Source organism: Microcaecilia unicolor, chromosome 1 (assembly GCF_901765095.1).
Source record: "Microcaecilia unicolor chromosome 1, aMicUni1.1, whole genome shotgun sequence".
NCBI classification, from domain to species: Eukaryota; Metazoa; Chordata; class Amphibia; order Gymnophiona; family Siphonopidae; genus Microcaecilia; species Microcaecilia unicolor.
The window spans coordinates 369,097,153-369,113,421 of NC_044031.1; the positions used below are offsets into that span (position 1 = coordinate 369,097,153).

Genomic DNA, 16,269 nt, shown 5'->3' on the forward strand with positions numbered 1-16,269 from the left:
CAAAGTGGAAATAGCTGAAGTTAAAAAACAGCATTCTTTTTTGGCGAAGAAGGTGGAAAAACTAGAGAAGACAAGTGAGTTGCATGATTTTGAAATTAAAAAACTTCAAAGTACTATTGCAACTGTCTTGTTGATAAGGATAAGATGAATAACAAAGTTGAATATCTTGAGAACTTACTAAAGCGAAATAATCTAAGATTTTTGAACTTTCCGAAGTCTCCGATGATTTCTCCAACAGAGATGTTGCGAAGATATTTCCTGGAAGTCTTAGGGCTTTCACCAGACTTAGTTCCCCCTGTTGTGAAAGCGTACTGTGTTACTGGTGTTAAAAACTTCAATGTTTCTCCAAACTTAGATAAAAATCTGACTGCTATGCTGGAATCTTCATTGGAGATTATTACCGAGCGTACAACTTTGTTGGTTACTTTTGCCTTCGAAACTGATAGAAATAATATACTAAGGCTATATTTTAGACATATTGAACTACAATTTTGCGGATCTAAGATACAGGTGTTTCCTGATTTGAGTAGGTCTACTCAGAGAAGAAGAAAGGAATTTATAGCCTTACGATCGCGAACTCTGGCTTTAGGAGCCACTTTTTCCTTGAAATTCTCATGTAGATGTTTAATTTCCTTAAACTCTGTACACTATGTATTTTTTGATCCCGCGAAACTGTTGCAATTTATTACTGTTAAAGAAAGAGGCGTGGTCGGAACGACCTCAGTTGCTCCCATAGATAGCTGAAACCGCTGATCGGTAGTGTGCTCTATTTCCTCATTCTATGTAACAGATGTTTTCTGATTTTCTTCTTGCATTTTTTTTCCTTGTATCTTGAATTTAAATAGTGGACAAAACTTGAAGTATTTTTCCATTTAAAACTATTTACTTGATATGTTTAATTTACTAATATTTTCCTGCATTTATATTATGTAAATGTATATTTGAATATGAATAAAGATTAAAATTTAAAAAATGTAGGTAATCTTGGGTATTACCATAATGTTAAGAGAACTGAGTCTTCCCACTAGGAAAGATGTAAGGGAGACCAAGAGGAAATAGCTTCTGTGACCTCAGATATGATTTTACCACTATTTAACTTAATAGTGGAGAGAAGGTCCCTATCAAAATAAATGCCCAGGCATTTAATAGAAGAATTTATCCATTTAAGGGGATAGCCAGTAATGGAAAACGATATACAGTAGTCATTAAGAGGCATCAATTCAGTTTTATCCCAATTTATTCTGTAGCTCAAGAGCTCAGAAAATTGTGATAAGTGCTGTTAAAGAAGTTTGTGGAGAAGTTAAATATAATAGAATATCATCAGCATATGCCAAGAGTTTGAATTCATCTGAACCAGATATGTATGTTTTGTCTAATGGTGGCCAAAAGTGGCTCAAGGGCCAGATTAAATAAGAGCGGTGAGATGGGACAGCCCTGACAAGTGCCTCTGTGTAGCACAAATGGTTGAGAAAGTTCACCATTAGCTGCTATTTGTGCAGTAGGATCAGTATATAATAATTGCAACATTTGAAGAAATCCAAAATGAGACAATACATATCTCCACTCCACTCAGTCAAAGGCCTTTTCAGTGTCTACAGAGATGGACAGAACAGGAAAATTCCAGGACCGAGTAGAGTGGATAATTTGACATAATAACCTCGTATTATCAGTACCATATCTATTCTTTAAGAAACCAGCTTGATCCCTGTGTATGAGAGAGTGAATGACTTTTTCCAATCTGGAACATAATACTTTTGTATACATTTTATAGTCAGAATTTAACAAAAATTGAGGGTCCCTGTTAGGTTTGGGTAACACTACAATATTAGCTTCAAGAAACCTGCCTATGTGACGTGAAGAAGTAATGTTTGAAGTAGTTTTGCAATTTTACTGATAAAGAGGTGGAAAAAGGCTTGTGGAATTAGACAGGGATTCCATTCTGAAAGTTTTGGAAGCTGTAATTTAGACAAAAATGATGAAATGTTCACTTTGGATGCCAAACTTTCAGAAGAATATAATTTGGTGTACAAGTGTTGGAATTCCTCAAGGAATGGTGAGTGGTAGAGTATAAGGAATCAGAAGTAGATTTTATAGAAGAAATACACAGTTTAATCTGTTTGTCTTTAACATATGATGCTAGAAGTTTAACAGTTTTATTAGATTCAGAATAATATACTGCACTCTGTTTGAAATGAATAGCTGAAGCAATATTAGACAAGAGAAGGTTATGTCTCATTTTGAGAGATCTAAATTTTTGCATCAACGATTTTGATAAGGATGATTATAGCACGGTTTCTAGCTGATGTATTTCCTTTTCCAACTGAGCGATTTCTGCATTGTTGGTTTTATGGTGATAAGCAGAGAAGCTTATCACCTCACCACGTAGACAAGCTTTATATGATTCCCAAAAGGTAAGGTAAGATGATGTAGTTGATTTTTAACATAGTAACATAGTAAATGACGGCAGATAAAGACCTGTATAGTCCATCCAGTCTGCCCAACAAGATAAACTCATTTTACATGGTATGTGATACTTTATATGTATACCCGAGTTTGATTTCTCCTTGCCTTTCTCAGGGCACAGACCATAGAAGTCTGTCCAGTACTGTTCTTGTACTAAGTTCTGAAGCTAATGTCAAAGCCCCATGTTCAAAATATGCACCCTAGTTCACAAAATCATTCACGGAGACACCCCAGCCTACATGTCAGACCTGATAGACTTACCACCCAGGAATGCTAAAAAATCATCCCGCACATTCCTTAATCTTCACTTCCCCAACTGTAAAGGTCTAAAATATAAACTAACACATGCGTTAACCTTTACCTACCTAAGCACACAATTCTGGAACGCGCTGCCGCGCAACTTAAAAACGATCTTTGAACTAACTAACTTCCGCAAACTATTGAAGACCCATCTCTTTAACAAGGCATACCACAAAGATCAACAAATGTGAACTCCTACACATATATCCAGATCTGTTTTACAATACTTGCTTGTTAAACTACTATCACATTTTTTCATTATCATATTACCCAAGATCCTTCTGTAAACTAAATGTATATTTTCTTATACTGTATAATTCCACTATTCATGATGTATTGTAAGCCACATTGAGCCTGCAAAGAGGTGGGAAAATGTGGGATACAAATGCAACAAATAAATAAATAAATAAATAAAAGAGAGTTGAAATGGCAATGACTTGCGAATAAGTGTAATGACACCATTTTTGTGACCTGATGCTGGACTCGCATAACATTGATCAAACCACTTGCCACATAATTTGAATGCTTCATGCAGATTTAAATAAGATTCCTGAAGAATGCAAATGTAAGATCCAGATTTTTTCAAATAGAGAATTATTTTCTTACACTTGATAGGATGAGAAATCCCTTTTACATTAAGCATGATGATCTGAAATTTAGTCGTGGTGGAAGAAATTTGATACATCAAAATTTCAAAAACTGATCTTGTACTTTGAAATCGCAAGTAGTCAAATAACAAAAGCCAGCAAACGAGGCTCATGTTTACTCTGCTTAGGAGTGGATTGTGATGTTGAAGAGCCATCAAGTTTATAAAATTTATGAGCCATGACTATCACTGAATTATATTATAGCAAAGGATGAAGAAAAAGATACCTGAAAAGGATGCTATATTGTTGATTTAAACAAGTGTCAGCGAGAGAACAAGGCCTACGCGTCCATGCTGGATGAAGTCACGTGATCTCATATCTCACTGTTCTTCTTGTTCCCTACACTCTGTCCAGATCTCCACGCTCTGCTTTAAGTCATCACTTTTCTGTTCCTCCAGTTTCCAGATTTCGCCTAGAATCAACTATAGCACAGTGTGGTTTTCTTTACCGTTCCGTCCTTATGGAAAACTCTGCCCCTGCCCTCTGCTCCAAACTTTCCTTTGCTAAAATTCAGAGCTAGGCTCAAAATATTCCTTTTCACTCTAGCGCCTGGAAATTGGCATTCTGGCAGCAATCTCTCTCCCCCACCCTCCTGTGTCCCGTCCTCTCTCCTACTTATGATTGTAGTTCTCTTCCTTTCTTATCTTTTTCTGTATTACCTTGTAAACTGCCTTGATTGATTGTAGAAAAGCAATATGTCAAGCTTAATAAACAAAACTGTCAGAAACAGGATGCTGGCTCAACAGATCCTGGTCTGACTCAGACAAGCCATTCTTACATTCTTAAGAGAGGAAGACTAACATATTTTTAAAGATGTTTTTTGAGGTTGGGAGGGGGTTAGTAACCACTGGGGGAGTAACGGGATGTCATCCCCGATTCCCTCCGGTGGTCATCTGGTCATTTCGGGCACCTGTAAAAAAAACAGGTCTAGGTGAAAAGGTCCAAGTGCTCGTCAGGGACGTCATTCTTTTTTTCGATTATGGGTCAAGAACGTCCAAGTGTTAGGCATGCCCAAGTCCCACCTTCACTACGCCTCCGACACGCCCCCTTGAACTTTGGCCGTCCCTGCGATGGAGTGCACTTGGGGACGTCCAAAATCGGCTTTCGATTATACCGATTTGGACATTTCTGTGAGGACATCCATCTTCCGATTTATGTCAAAAGATGGGCGTCCTTCTCTTTCGAAAATAAGCCCATTAATATTCATAGATAGATGAAAAATTCTCACTTTTTTTGGATATCAGAAGCAGGACTTCTAAAGTTGTGTACCTCTGCCCTCCTTGAGAATACATATCTAAAGCAAACCAGTCTGTTGTATTTGTATGGCCACATCATTTTTTACAGTAATCTAGTCATTTAACTTGTATTGTTGTAAAGGTGGTAAGCACCTTAGGGAAACCTTCATTTTTGTATCCCCTTCAATTAACTTCCAGGCCCTTATTCTCTCAATCAAGAATGTGAACATTAAACATAAACATTATAACAGCTCTCCCATAAGCAGCTCCATAGATCTAAGACAGTCGCAGAGAAGCTGATCACTCAGGGTAAGTGTAGTTGGAGTGACATGAACAGGCCACACCACCAAACGTTAAGCAGCATATCAAACAGTGACAATAATAGCCCAACACACTAAAAGAGGAAAATACATCTTTTCTTTTTCACGTCATGCTTTTTTTTTTCCGTTCTTGGGAACAAAATACCCTAGTGCAAACAGGAAAGTGAGAGTAACAACTAGAGTATGAAGAATACCGTAAAGACCTGACTTCAAAATACCATTTGCGACATATGAACTCCTCCTAAAATCACAAGTCACGAATCTTGGGATTCTGCTAGACTCATCACTCACTCTGATCCTGCAAATTCAAACAACCTTTAAAAAATTGTCCCTATCACTTACAGCAGCTATGAAATCTCTCTCCATATATTGAAAAGACTAGTCTGACCACATTGGTCCTGGCCATGATAACATCAAAACTACACTACTGTAATGCCCTGTACACTGGTCAAACCAAAAAGAGCTTGCATCAGCTCCAATTAATTCTGAATGATGCAGCACGACTGATAGAAGGCTGCAAGTGGCGTGACCACATTACAACCTTCCTGCAAAAACTAAACTAGCTACCAGTACCTTACAGGGCTAAATTTAAAAATCTATGTTTGATTTTCTAAGTCCTCAGACAAAATGGCCCAGAGTACTTAAAGAATAAATTAGCCCTTTATACACCTTTGAGACCTCTAAGGTTCTCTCAAGGATCATCACTATCTGTACCCTCGTCAAAAGAAATTGTATGATGTGATACCCACCAGTGAGCCTTCTCAGGAGCAACCCCCATGCTATGGAACTTACAACCAGAGGGGCTACATCTAACTCGAGACTACCTCTACTTCAGGAAGCAGGTGAAAGCCTGACTGTTCTCCCAAGCCTTTAATACATAGGGTGTCTGACTATACACTTATTCTGCATCTAGACTAGCTTGCTACACACACTGTAGCTTAGATCAGTTCTTTATATCTTGCTTAACTGTACAAAGAACTTGCCTTGAGTTTAGCCAACCATCTATTTAGCCTAACTGACTCTATACCATGCATCTTGCCCCTATCTATATATCTGCACTTGGTCCCTCAGCTATATGGTAAGCTGTATTGCAGAAAAGCATTAGCATCATGTCTATGTTAGTTGAATGTTCTACTGTGTGCTTATTAGGTGTATCATAATAACACAGTAACATAGTACATGACAGCAGAAAAAGACCTGTACGGTCCATCCAGTCTGCCCAACAAGACAAACTCATATGTGCTACTTTATGTGTATACCTGACCTTGATTTGTATCTGCCATTTTCAGGGCACAGACTGTAGAAGTCTGCCCAGCACTAGCCCCGCCTCCTAACCACCGGTGCTGCTACTCAATCTCTGCTAAGCTTCTGAGGATCCATTTCTTCTGAACAGGATTCCTTTATGTTTATCCCACGCTTTTTTGAATTCTGTTACCATTTTCATCTGCACCACCTCCCTCGGGAGGCAATTCCAAGTATAAACCACTCTCTCCGTGAAAAAATACTTCCTGACATTTTTCTTGAGTCTGCCCCCCTTCATCCTGATTTCATGTCCTCTAGTTCTACCGCCTTCCTGTCTCCGGAAAAGGTTCGTTTGCAGATTAATACCTTTCAAATATTTGAACGTCTGTATCATATCACCCCTGTTTCTCCTTTCTTCCAGGGTATACATGTTCAGGTCAGCAAGTCTCTCCTCATGCGTCTTGTGACGCAAATCCCATACCATTTTTGTATCTTTTCTTTGCACCGTTTCAATTCTTTTTACATCCTTAGAAAGATGTGGTATCATTAGTATTATGCTACCATTGTATTATATCTCTGGTATTTGAAATTCAGTGGTGTTAAATGTGTATGTTTTTTATACCTTTTAATTGCAGTAATATTAGGCTTTAATTTGCTGTTTTCAAGCATACCTCATTTAATGTATTTATGTTTATATTTGGTCATTTTACTATTGCTATGCTGTTAACAAAATCGTACGTTTTATGTTAAATTGTACCTACTGTACACTGCCTTGGGTGAATCTCTTCATAAAGGCAGTTAATAAATTCCAATAAATAAGTAAATAAAGAAGTCAGGGGTACTGGCCTAGGACAACAAGCTGAACAGTGACAGTGTCTTGAGTTAACAGGGCAGCTAGTGACATAGCAGAGAGACAAAGAGGAAAAGGAGGATATTTAAATTTGTATGCTTTTTTATGAGGTGTTAATAGAATCCACCAGGGGCGTAGCCAGACACCCAATTTTGGGTGGGCCTGGGCCCAAGATGGTTGGGCAGAAGAACCCCGCCTCATCCCACAGATGATGTGGTCTCTCCTCTCACCTGCATGCCATATGGTCTCTCAAATATCCTCCCTTTCCTGCATACCTTTTAAACAGCAGATTCTCATCGGCAGCAGGCAGCAACTAATACACACTGCTGATGTTGGCTCCATACCCTTCCCTCTGATGCAACTTCTTGTTTCCGCCTACGCAAGAATATATCAGAGCGAAGGCTGTGGGGCCGGTGCGAGCAGTATGCATCAGTCACTGCTCACTGCAGGCGAAGATCTGCTATTTACAAGGTATGCAGGAGGGACAGTTGTTGGGAGTTTTCGGCTGGTGGGGCTTGGGGATCCCTTCCAGCCACATTATAGCTATGCTGGTACTGGGTGGGCCTGAGCCCAAAGTGGGTGGGTCTGGGCCCACCCAAGCCCACCCTTGGCTACGCCACTGGAATCCACTAGAACCAAACTGCAAGCCTGACAGCTGCAGGGCCTTGATCAGGTAGGACAGGCACCGATACAGACCCCAGAAGTAAACAGATGCAAGGCAGAAGAAGGTATCTTCTCTTTTTATGTTTCTGTATGTGGTGCTAGTGGAATCCAATGGAAAAAAGAGAATGAACAGCAGCAACTGGCAAAAACCCAGCAAGCCACTGAAGAATGAAGACATACACTGCTTTAATGGGGCTGTGCACTAAGTCCTCCTCCCAAAATGCACGGAATTTGAGGCAAACCAAGAAGGGGGAGGTTTATGTTTAGGAGCACAAGTTTTTCTAACAAGTCTGATGCTAACTGTTAGCAATTTAGACTCACAATCTCTAACCCACTCCACCATAAACTGCCCTTCCACCAAAAACAACCCCCCCCCCCCAACTCCCCACCACTGTACAAGCTGCCTCATCCCCAAAAAACTACCCTGGTCCCCAGAAACTAAACCCTGCTACTGCCCCCACTTGGTGTTGATGGTTTGATGCTTGACACCTGGAGCTGAGGGGAGAGTGATGCTGGGATTGGCTGGGGATGGCCACAGAGAGGTTTGGGGGTGGTGGGTTGGGCTGAGTTTGGGCAGAATCATGTTTTACACACATCCTATATAATAATTTGCAGCTCTGCACATCCGTCTGGATGCCTGGGTTCATAACACCTGGGTTCGTAACACAGTTCCCATTGGTCCGCCCTGGGGATGACGTCAAAGGGCGGATCAATAGGAAGTGAGAGGGAAGAGAACACAGCAGCAGCCACCGGACGCTCCAGTCCGACGGCCCCACTCCCGTCCAAGTTCGATGCCCCCCCTCTCCTCCGATTTCCTCCGCCCAAAAACGTTTTACCTCCTGCTCCGCGGTCGGCCGGCCACAGTGAAGTCCTGCATGAACGGATGACACTTCATACTGTCTTTGCTTTTGCTTCTGTTTCAGCTGTTCCTGTGATCCCACCCTTCCGCAAACAGGAAATGAGGGCGGGACCACAGGAACAGCTGAAACAGAAGCGAAAGCAAAGGCTGTCTGAAGCAGCGTCCGTACGTGGAAGTAAAAACTTTTAAAGAACAGCTGGCTCTTACGAAGGGGAGAGGCGGGGGGGGGGGGGGTGTTCGGGTCCTGAAACGACATGGGGGGAGGGGGGTCCTGAAACTGGAAGGGGAGGGCCGGTCCTGGAACTGGAAGGGCGGGTCCTGGAACTGGAAGGGGAGGGGGGTCCTGGAACTGGAATAGGAGGGGTAGGAGGGGGGTCCTGGAACTTGAAGAGTGGGGGGGGGGGGGGAGAAGGGGGAGGGGTCCTGGAACTCAGGGAGGGGGAGAGAGGGGAGGGGGACGGGGAGATAGGGGGAGGGAGAGATAGGGGGGAGGGGGTCCTGGAACTCAGACAGGCGGGAAGCACTGAGAGGGAAGCAACGTGAGAGGAGACGAACCTGCCTGCGTGCCTGCCTCAGTGAGCATTGCTGCGCTGCCTTCACTTCCGGTTTGCCGTGACTTGGAGAGGGGAGGGCAGGGGAGGGAGGCGACATGCTGGACATGGAGGGGAGGGGAGGGCAGGGGAGGGGAGAGAGAATTGCTGGACATGGAGGGGAGGGCAGGGGAGAGGGGAGAATCGCAACTTCGGGTAAAAGATTTTGGAGCGCGGGAGCAGGAACGGAAGGGAGCGGGCAAGTGAGGCGGACCTCAGGAAAAAGGTGCCGGTACACCGTACCGGCGTGTACCGGCACAAAAAAAGCACTGGTTATTCTCCACAAGTGCCTTTTCTCTCTTAATACCTCAAGCAGCACGTCTGGACACACAGAACCTAGGAGAGTTTTAAAGTTCAGTTTCTGCCTAACTGTATTTCTTTGCCCTGTCCTGTTTGGGTTCTTGCTTTTATCTTCACTATACCCCAAACCAGAGAGCTTCAGAGACTTAAAAAATAAATCTGCCCTCCCCCTCACCCCCCATTTTTAGCCTGTGAAAGTCAGCAGTTTTAAAGCTGCTGTCCATCATGGGCTGAATCTAACCCAGATGTTTATTTATTTATTTATTTGGTTCACTTGTATCCCACATTTTCTCAGCATGTGCGGGCTCAATGTGGCTAACAAAGTAACAATAAAATTACCCCTATTTGAACCCCTTGGAAAATCTACTCCTTGATTTATTTCTAATTTATTGAAATTTGATATCTGATATATCACTATTCAAACAATAGAATTGATATCTTAGGAGTTTACAGACCCAGTACTGCTACAGGCAGAAGAATACAGACAAAATTGAGCAAAACACAAGGTGGGAATGAATAGAACAAATTAAATGCATAACAAATTCCACATAGATAAGATCCAAAAGAAAGAGCCCAGATGCCTACCCAGAATACAAAAAATAAAACAAAACTAGGAATTGGCAAAAGCCATATGCTACAGACAGTCCTTAATCCGAGCTCTCAAGATGAACTTCAACAGGCAGAGAAGTCCACAATGAAGGGGTCAAAAAACACAGATAGAATCATGCTGCTACTGCTCTCTTTCTCTCAGCCATGTTTGTGCTCTTATGATTCCTTCCTTATTTTCTTACAAGTTTTTTACTTCAAAGTAATTTCTGAAGCTAGCATCTCTCTCTCTCTCTGTGGCCTGTTCTCTCTAAATTAAGGAGATTAAGAGGTGTATTTTAAAAGCACTTAATCATACAAAGGTAGGTGGAGGGGCATTTTCGATATGATGTCTAAGTCTGACTTTGGATGTTTTACACAAAACGTCCAAAATCCAAACAGGAAAGGAGGTCATTTTCAAAATAGAAAAACGTTTTAGCACGCACTGATAGAGACACCCAAAAGAATATAATGGGTGTCTCTATCGCTAAAAAGTATGCGTGCCTACAGTGCAGCTTAGTAAACAGGGCCCTTAATATAAATATTAAAAAAAAAATCTTTTCATATTAATTGAACACAGATCTAAAGAAGTGGGCTTTAAGTAAACTTCTAAGTGACATGTAATCGACCGAGCGTCTAATATACTTGGGTAATGAGTTCCAGAGTTTGGTACTTTGGTAAGAAAAATGAGCATTATGGATAGTTTTGTCGGTTAAGTTTTTACAACTTAGGAAATGTAATATGTGTTCTCTAGATGATGAGGTGGCATTTCATGGTGCTAACTTAATGAGATCTATCATATAAGATGGTAAGATACCATAAAGAATCTGACGAACAAGAACAAGAACAGAGAGAGTTTAAATGAAATTCTTTCATTGATAGGTAACCAATGTAGATCCTTAAGAAGAGGAGATGCTTTACCATAATGTGGCGATCTATAAATACAGTCGGGTTTTGGTGACTTTGGGAGGGGTCACTCCACCACAACTGTGGTAGGTAGAGGAAGATAGGGACCTGGGTCCCCCACTCCAAAGGGCACTGCACCGACCACTACACTACGCCAGGGGCCTGCATGCTGCTCTAATAGACCTGACTTTAATATCTGAGGCTGCCATAGAGGCTGGTAAGGGTCAGTGACCACTGGGGGGTTATTGGGGGGGTCACCCATGATTCCCTCCAGTGGTCATCTGGTCATTTAGTGCACCTTTTTGTACCTTATTCGTTCTGAAAATAGGTCTAGATCAAAATGTCTTAGTTTTAGTTCTGTTTTGTTCCATTATAGCTATAAAACGTCCAAGTGTTAGGCATGCCCTAATCCCGCCTTAGAAGCACCCTCAACATGCCCCCTTGTGATTTGGACGACTGTAGATGAACTGCATAGATAAACGTCGGCAAAACAGGTTTCGAAAACACCTACCAATTTTTAAAAGAAAAACGAGCAAATGGTGCTTTATGACACTTTTTGGGCATCCTTCTCTTTTGAAAATGAGCTCCATAGTAACTTTGTAAGGGCTTTGAAAATGTGCCCCTTTAGGTATTCTGTTTGTGCTTTCTTTCAGATTCCTGATGAGCTGCTGACATAATCAGCAATGTGAATGAAAGAGGAGGATTTCACTCATTCTGGTTCCAGAGCCATTTGAATTGTGTAAAAACATAAGATCCGAAAAGGTCCTTATTTGATGCATTTTTCCATTCATCCAGAAACAAATGATCGTCCCTAGTATGTGTTAATATTTGCATTGCTGCCTTAAGTATGATTTTTCAAAGGGAGCTATCCAGCTTAATCCTTTTTATTCAGCTAGATCAAAATGTTTAAAAGTTCACTGGGGTTTAGCATATAAATTCTGCTGTCCTCTCATCCAAAGCTACAAGATGTTAGCTGTAAGATGTATGAGGCATCAATAATCCTCCCCCATCCTGACCCAGAAAGTCAACCAGAGATTAAATAGCCCCCAATCCACATGTGAACCTACCACCATCCTGCCTAAAATTTTAAAAAGTGTCAGGGGAAAAGTCCTCCTGCCATTCCACTCCTTCCTTCCCCAAGGTAAACCTGCTGTGGGGGTGACAGCTTCCTCGCTATCCCATTTTCCTATGGAAGACAAACAAATGGCGGAGGCCATGATATCAAATCTCTCCCATTTGGTTCTTTACCAAAATACATCATTGTCAATCTCCCTTCTTCTCCAAAAATTCTCCTAAAAACACTCCAAGCCAAGTAGGGAATAAGATACAGACTTTAGAAGGGGTATTTAAAAACCACACTTTTGCCTTTGGGTGGGAGGAATATACAATTTTGATGCTGAGAGTTGAATAATGGTTTCATCCTTTAAATTTAATTGGGACAGGTGGAAAAGGATTTACTTGGCTAGTGGTGATTTTCAGCGCTAGTTAGGTAACTCAGGCAGCCATGACTAAGCTTTAGCCATTTTGACTTACACTGAATTTTAAGTAAAAGCTTAGTTTAGCCAGCATCTTGTTGAACACATCACTATTTGCAGCCAGCTACTTGCTCTAAACTCTTAAAATATGAGTCAGCACTTTAAGAATTGTAAGCAACTGTAGTACTAATCAGTTTTCTATAGTGAAAAACAGCCAAAGTTAATTTACTGGCATGGGAAGGTCCCATGTAGCATATTAAATAAGGCTTCACATGCCATATAAACCCATTAAATTTCATCCATTAAATCTAGCTCCTGTTATTTTTTTTCTGGCGATAGGCAAGAAAGTAGGGCCCTTACCTCTCCTTTGATTTTATTGTCTCCAAAACAAAGATGCTGCAGATAGGCAGCGGCATTGGACTGCACTGAAGGGAACTGATGCTGCAACATCTGTATGACCTCTGGAAGTTCTGGGTCTCTCCATCCAAACTCCCTGCAGAGAAAGATACAATAACATCATTAGGGACATATTCTGAATCTTTTATGGCAGGTTTCTTGGCATTCAAGTGACTGTGATCCACCAACCTTATTATTACCCATTGTCCACGACACTTATATTTGAGGGGATGAGAAAGTTCCCAGTAGTGAAATTAAAAAAAAAATCAAAACAATTTCTCTTCAACATTTAATGTGACAGAATGTTATGGAAAACCAGGTTTCATCTAATGCCATACAAAATAAATATCCAAGTGCTGCAGCTGTCCTTGATGGGAGTACAAAGCACAACTCCAATCCTGGAGAGCCACAAATGGGTCTAGTTTTTGTGGTAACTGTGGTATATATAAATACATTATAGCTATATTCACTATGGTTGTTCTGAAAATTAGACCCATTTGCAACCTTGAAGATCAAAGTTTTGTACCTTTGAAGCTCAGGAATGCATGCTTCAACTTGCATAGAAGCACAGAAAATGGTAAATATCAGAGGATTTATCCAGCCTGCTTATCCGTGCCTCCCCTATCAATTCTATAATCCTGTCCTCTCCCTCAGAGATCCTCTGTGCATGTCTCATGCCTTCCTGACTTCAGATACTGTCCTTTTCTCCAATATCTCCACAGGGAAGCTATTTCATATGTCCCATTCTATAAAAGAATATTCTAGGAGGTCACGTAATGCCATTATTGAGAGAGAGAGGACACAGGGGCTGAGCTCTTGCCAAATCCTCACTCTAATTCACCATTCTCTTTAGAATCACCACGCTTAAAAGGACAATCCTGGGAGAGGGATGCTGCTCAGACCAGCAACAGTACTCTTTAGCAGTACTGAAGTCTTATGGTGACAAAATCCTTGCAGAAAGGAGCTGAGCGTAACCGCGATGGGGAAGACAAGATGGCGACGCCTGCCAGTCCCATCACCTCAGGGCTCAGCTCTGCATGGGTCACAGAGGTGGCAGATGAAGTTACCACAGCTATGGAACATTGTTTAGACAAGCACTTACACCCTATTGATGCTAAGCTGGAGCGGCTACAGAAGCATTTACACACTATAAATTGAGATTTGGTGCTAAACCAAAAGCGCACTAGCAACTCTGAGGACTGAGTGCAGAAGCTGGAGGACTCGTGAGCTCACCTGCAGAAGACAGTCTTGGCATACAAAGACAAATTTGAGGACCTTGAAAACTGATCCAGGTGGAATAATCTCCATCTGGTAAGTCTCCTGGAGTCAGTGGAGGAGAGGGAGCTGACTGGGTTCTTGGAGGCCTTTCTGAGTTGCGAGGACACACAGATGGGACAGCGCTAGATGACTAACACCCGGCCGAGAGTGGTTATCTTCCGGGTCTTCAATTATGCCCATAACATGGCTATTTTGCAAGCACTCAGGTAACATATAACAATCACAGAGTGCTGTGTTTTCTAAGGTGGCTACCCAGCGATACACCTTTGCTCCATTATGTATTCAATTGGTGAACCACAAGATCCAATTCACCGTTTTGTATCCAGCTCACTTAAGAATGAACCATGAGGACAAGGTACTGTTTTTTGATACTGTGACTGTCACGCAGGACTTTTTGTCCGGTTCCCTCTGTGGCATTTGTGGCAGGAGCTGATATCATCTTGTTTATGGATATATCTCTGTGAGGAAGTCCTCGGGAAAACTTGGGCACCCCATTCGATTATGCCCCTCCACGATTCAGATTACTCTTTAAAATGTGCTTCACCCTGCATTTGTCCACATTAAATTTCACCTGCCATTTGTATTCCCAGACTTCCAATTTCCTAAGGTCTTCCTGCAATATTTTACAGTTTTGTATCATTTGCAAATGTAACCACCTCAATTGTTGTTCAGATTTCCATATCATTTATAAATATGTTAAATAGCACTGGTCCCAATACAGATCCCTGCAGCACTCCACTGTTCACCCTCTTCCATTGAGAGAAATGACCATTTAACCCTACTCTCTGTTTCCTGTCCAATAACCAATTCCTAATCCACACCAGAACATTGCCTCCTATCCCATGACTCTTTATATTTAAATCTTTTTTATTAATAGTAACAGAGCTTGTACAGATTATGCCAAGAAAAGAGACCAGTACAAATTGCCAATGTTATAACTCAAGTCACCATATAAATGTTTACATTTTATCCCCCCCCCCTCCTACCCATCCCTCCCCTTAAGTTTATTAACGAAAACCATCTATGCAGAGTGCAACAACATGTATGAAATGCTATTCAGGGAATTTGGTAATAAGGAAGTCTCAGCAGAGCAATCAACTTCCTTTCTCATGAGGCAGTGCCTTAATGACAAGACCTACTGCAAAGGGCCTTGTTTCTTATAGCCCTTCATCTAATACCACCGCCTCTTACAGACGTCGTACAGCTTTGTTAATGAAATCAACACAATGAAGGCATAAAGCAGACACCACAATATCAGTTGTCAGCGGTTCTCAACTCAGAGTGGACCCCAAGCCTACCCCCCTCATCCACCCCCTTCTCCCCCCTCACAACTTCCCCCCTACCTCACCATTCCCTCCAAACTCCACATTCATCCCCTCTCATCCCAGCTCATTCAACACCTGACTTCTAGCTCTGGGAGCTACTACATTCAAATATGCTGTCCACGTTTTAATAAAGTGCTTCCTCCTTTTCGGAGTAAATCGGGCGCCCCTGGCCTCCCATATCATAAGTGCATGCAACTTATTATCCCATGACTCTTTAATTTTCACAGGAGTCTCTTATTAGGAACTTTATCAAAAGCCTTCTGAAAATCTAGATATACTACTTCAACCAGCTCACCTTTATCCACAATGTTATTCACGCCTTCAAAGAAATGAAACAAATTGGTGAGGCAAGACTTCCCTTGGCTGAACCCATGCTGACTCTGTCCCATTAAACTATGTATCTCTACATATTCTGTAATTTTGTTCTTTATAATAGTTTCCACTAGTTTGCCTGGCACCAACAGGCTTACCAGTCTGTAGTTTCCTGGATCACCCATAGAACCCTTTTTAAAAATCAGCGTCACATTGGCCACCCTCCAATCTCCAGGTACCAGGGGCGTAGCCACGGGTGGGCCTGGACGGGCCCAGGCCCACCCAACATCCATCGCATGTGTGGCGCGCTGCAACGAAAATGCTTACCCTTCCCGCCGGCGCTGCCTCGGCCCCTGCACGCTACCCTGCCTCTGCCCCTGCCTGCATTCTTTTCTTCGATCGTCGCATTGCCGGCAGCGCTGCCATTCACTCAGGCAGCTCCGCTCCCCTCTGCCGCATCCATCTGGCCCTACATAAACAGGAAGTGCGTCAGAAAGAGCCAGATGGACGCGGCAGAGGGGAG

The 16,269-nt window shown here is 42.0% G+C and overlaps 1 protein-coding gene across 1 annotated transcript in view; it reads right to left on the reverse strand.

Annotated features, from left to right (window-relative positions):
• CTNND2 (catenin delta 2) overlaps positions 1–16,269 on the reverse strand; it is a 1,428,722-nt gene that overhangs the window by 456,258 nt on the left and 956,195 nt on the right. The window contains exon 9 of the mRNA XM_030219657.1: positions 12,796–12,928. Within this exon, the coding sequence (XP_030075517.1) occupies positions 12,796–12,928 (133 nt within the window). The remainder of the gene's footprint in view (positions 1–12,795; positions 12,929–16,269) is intronic.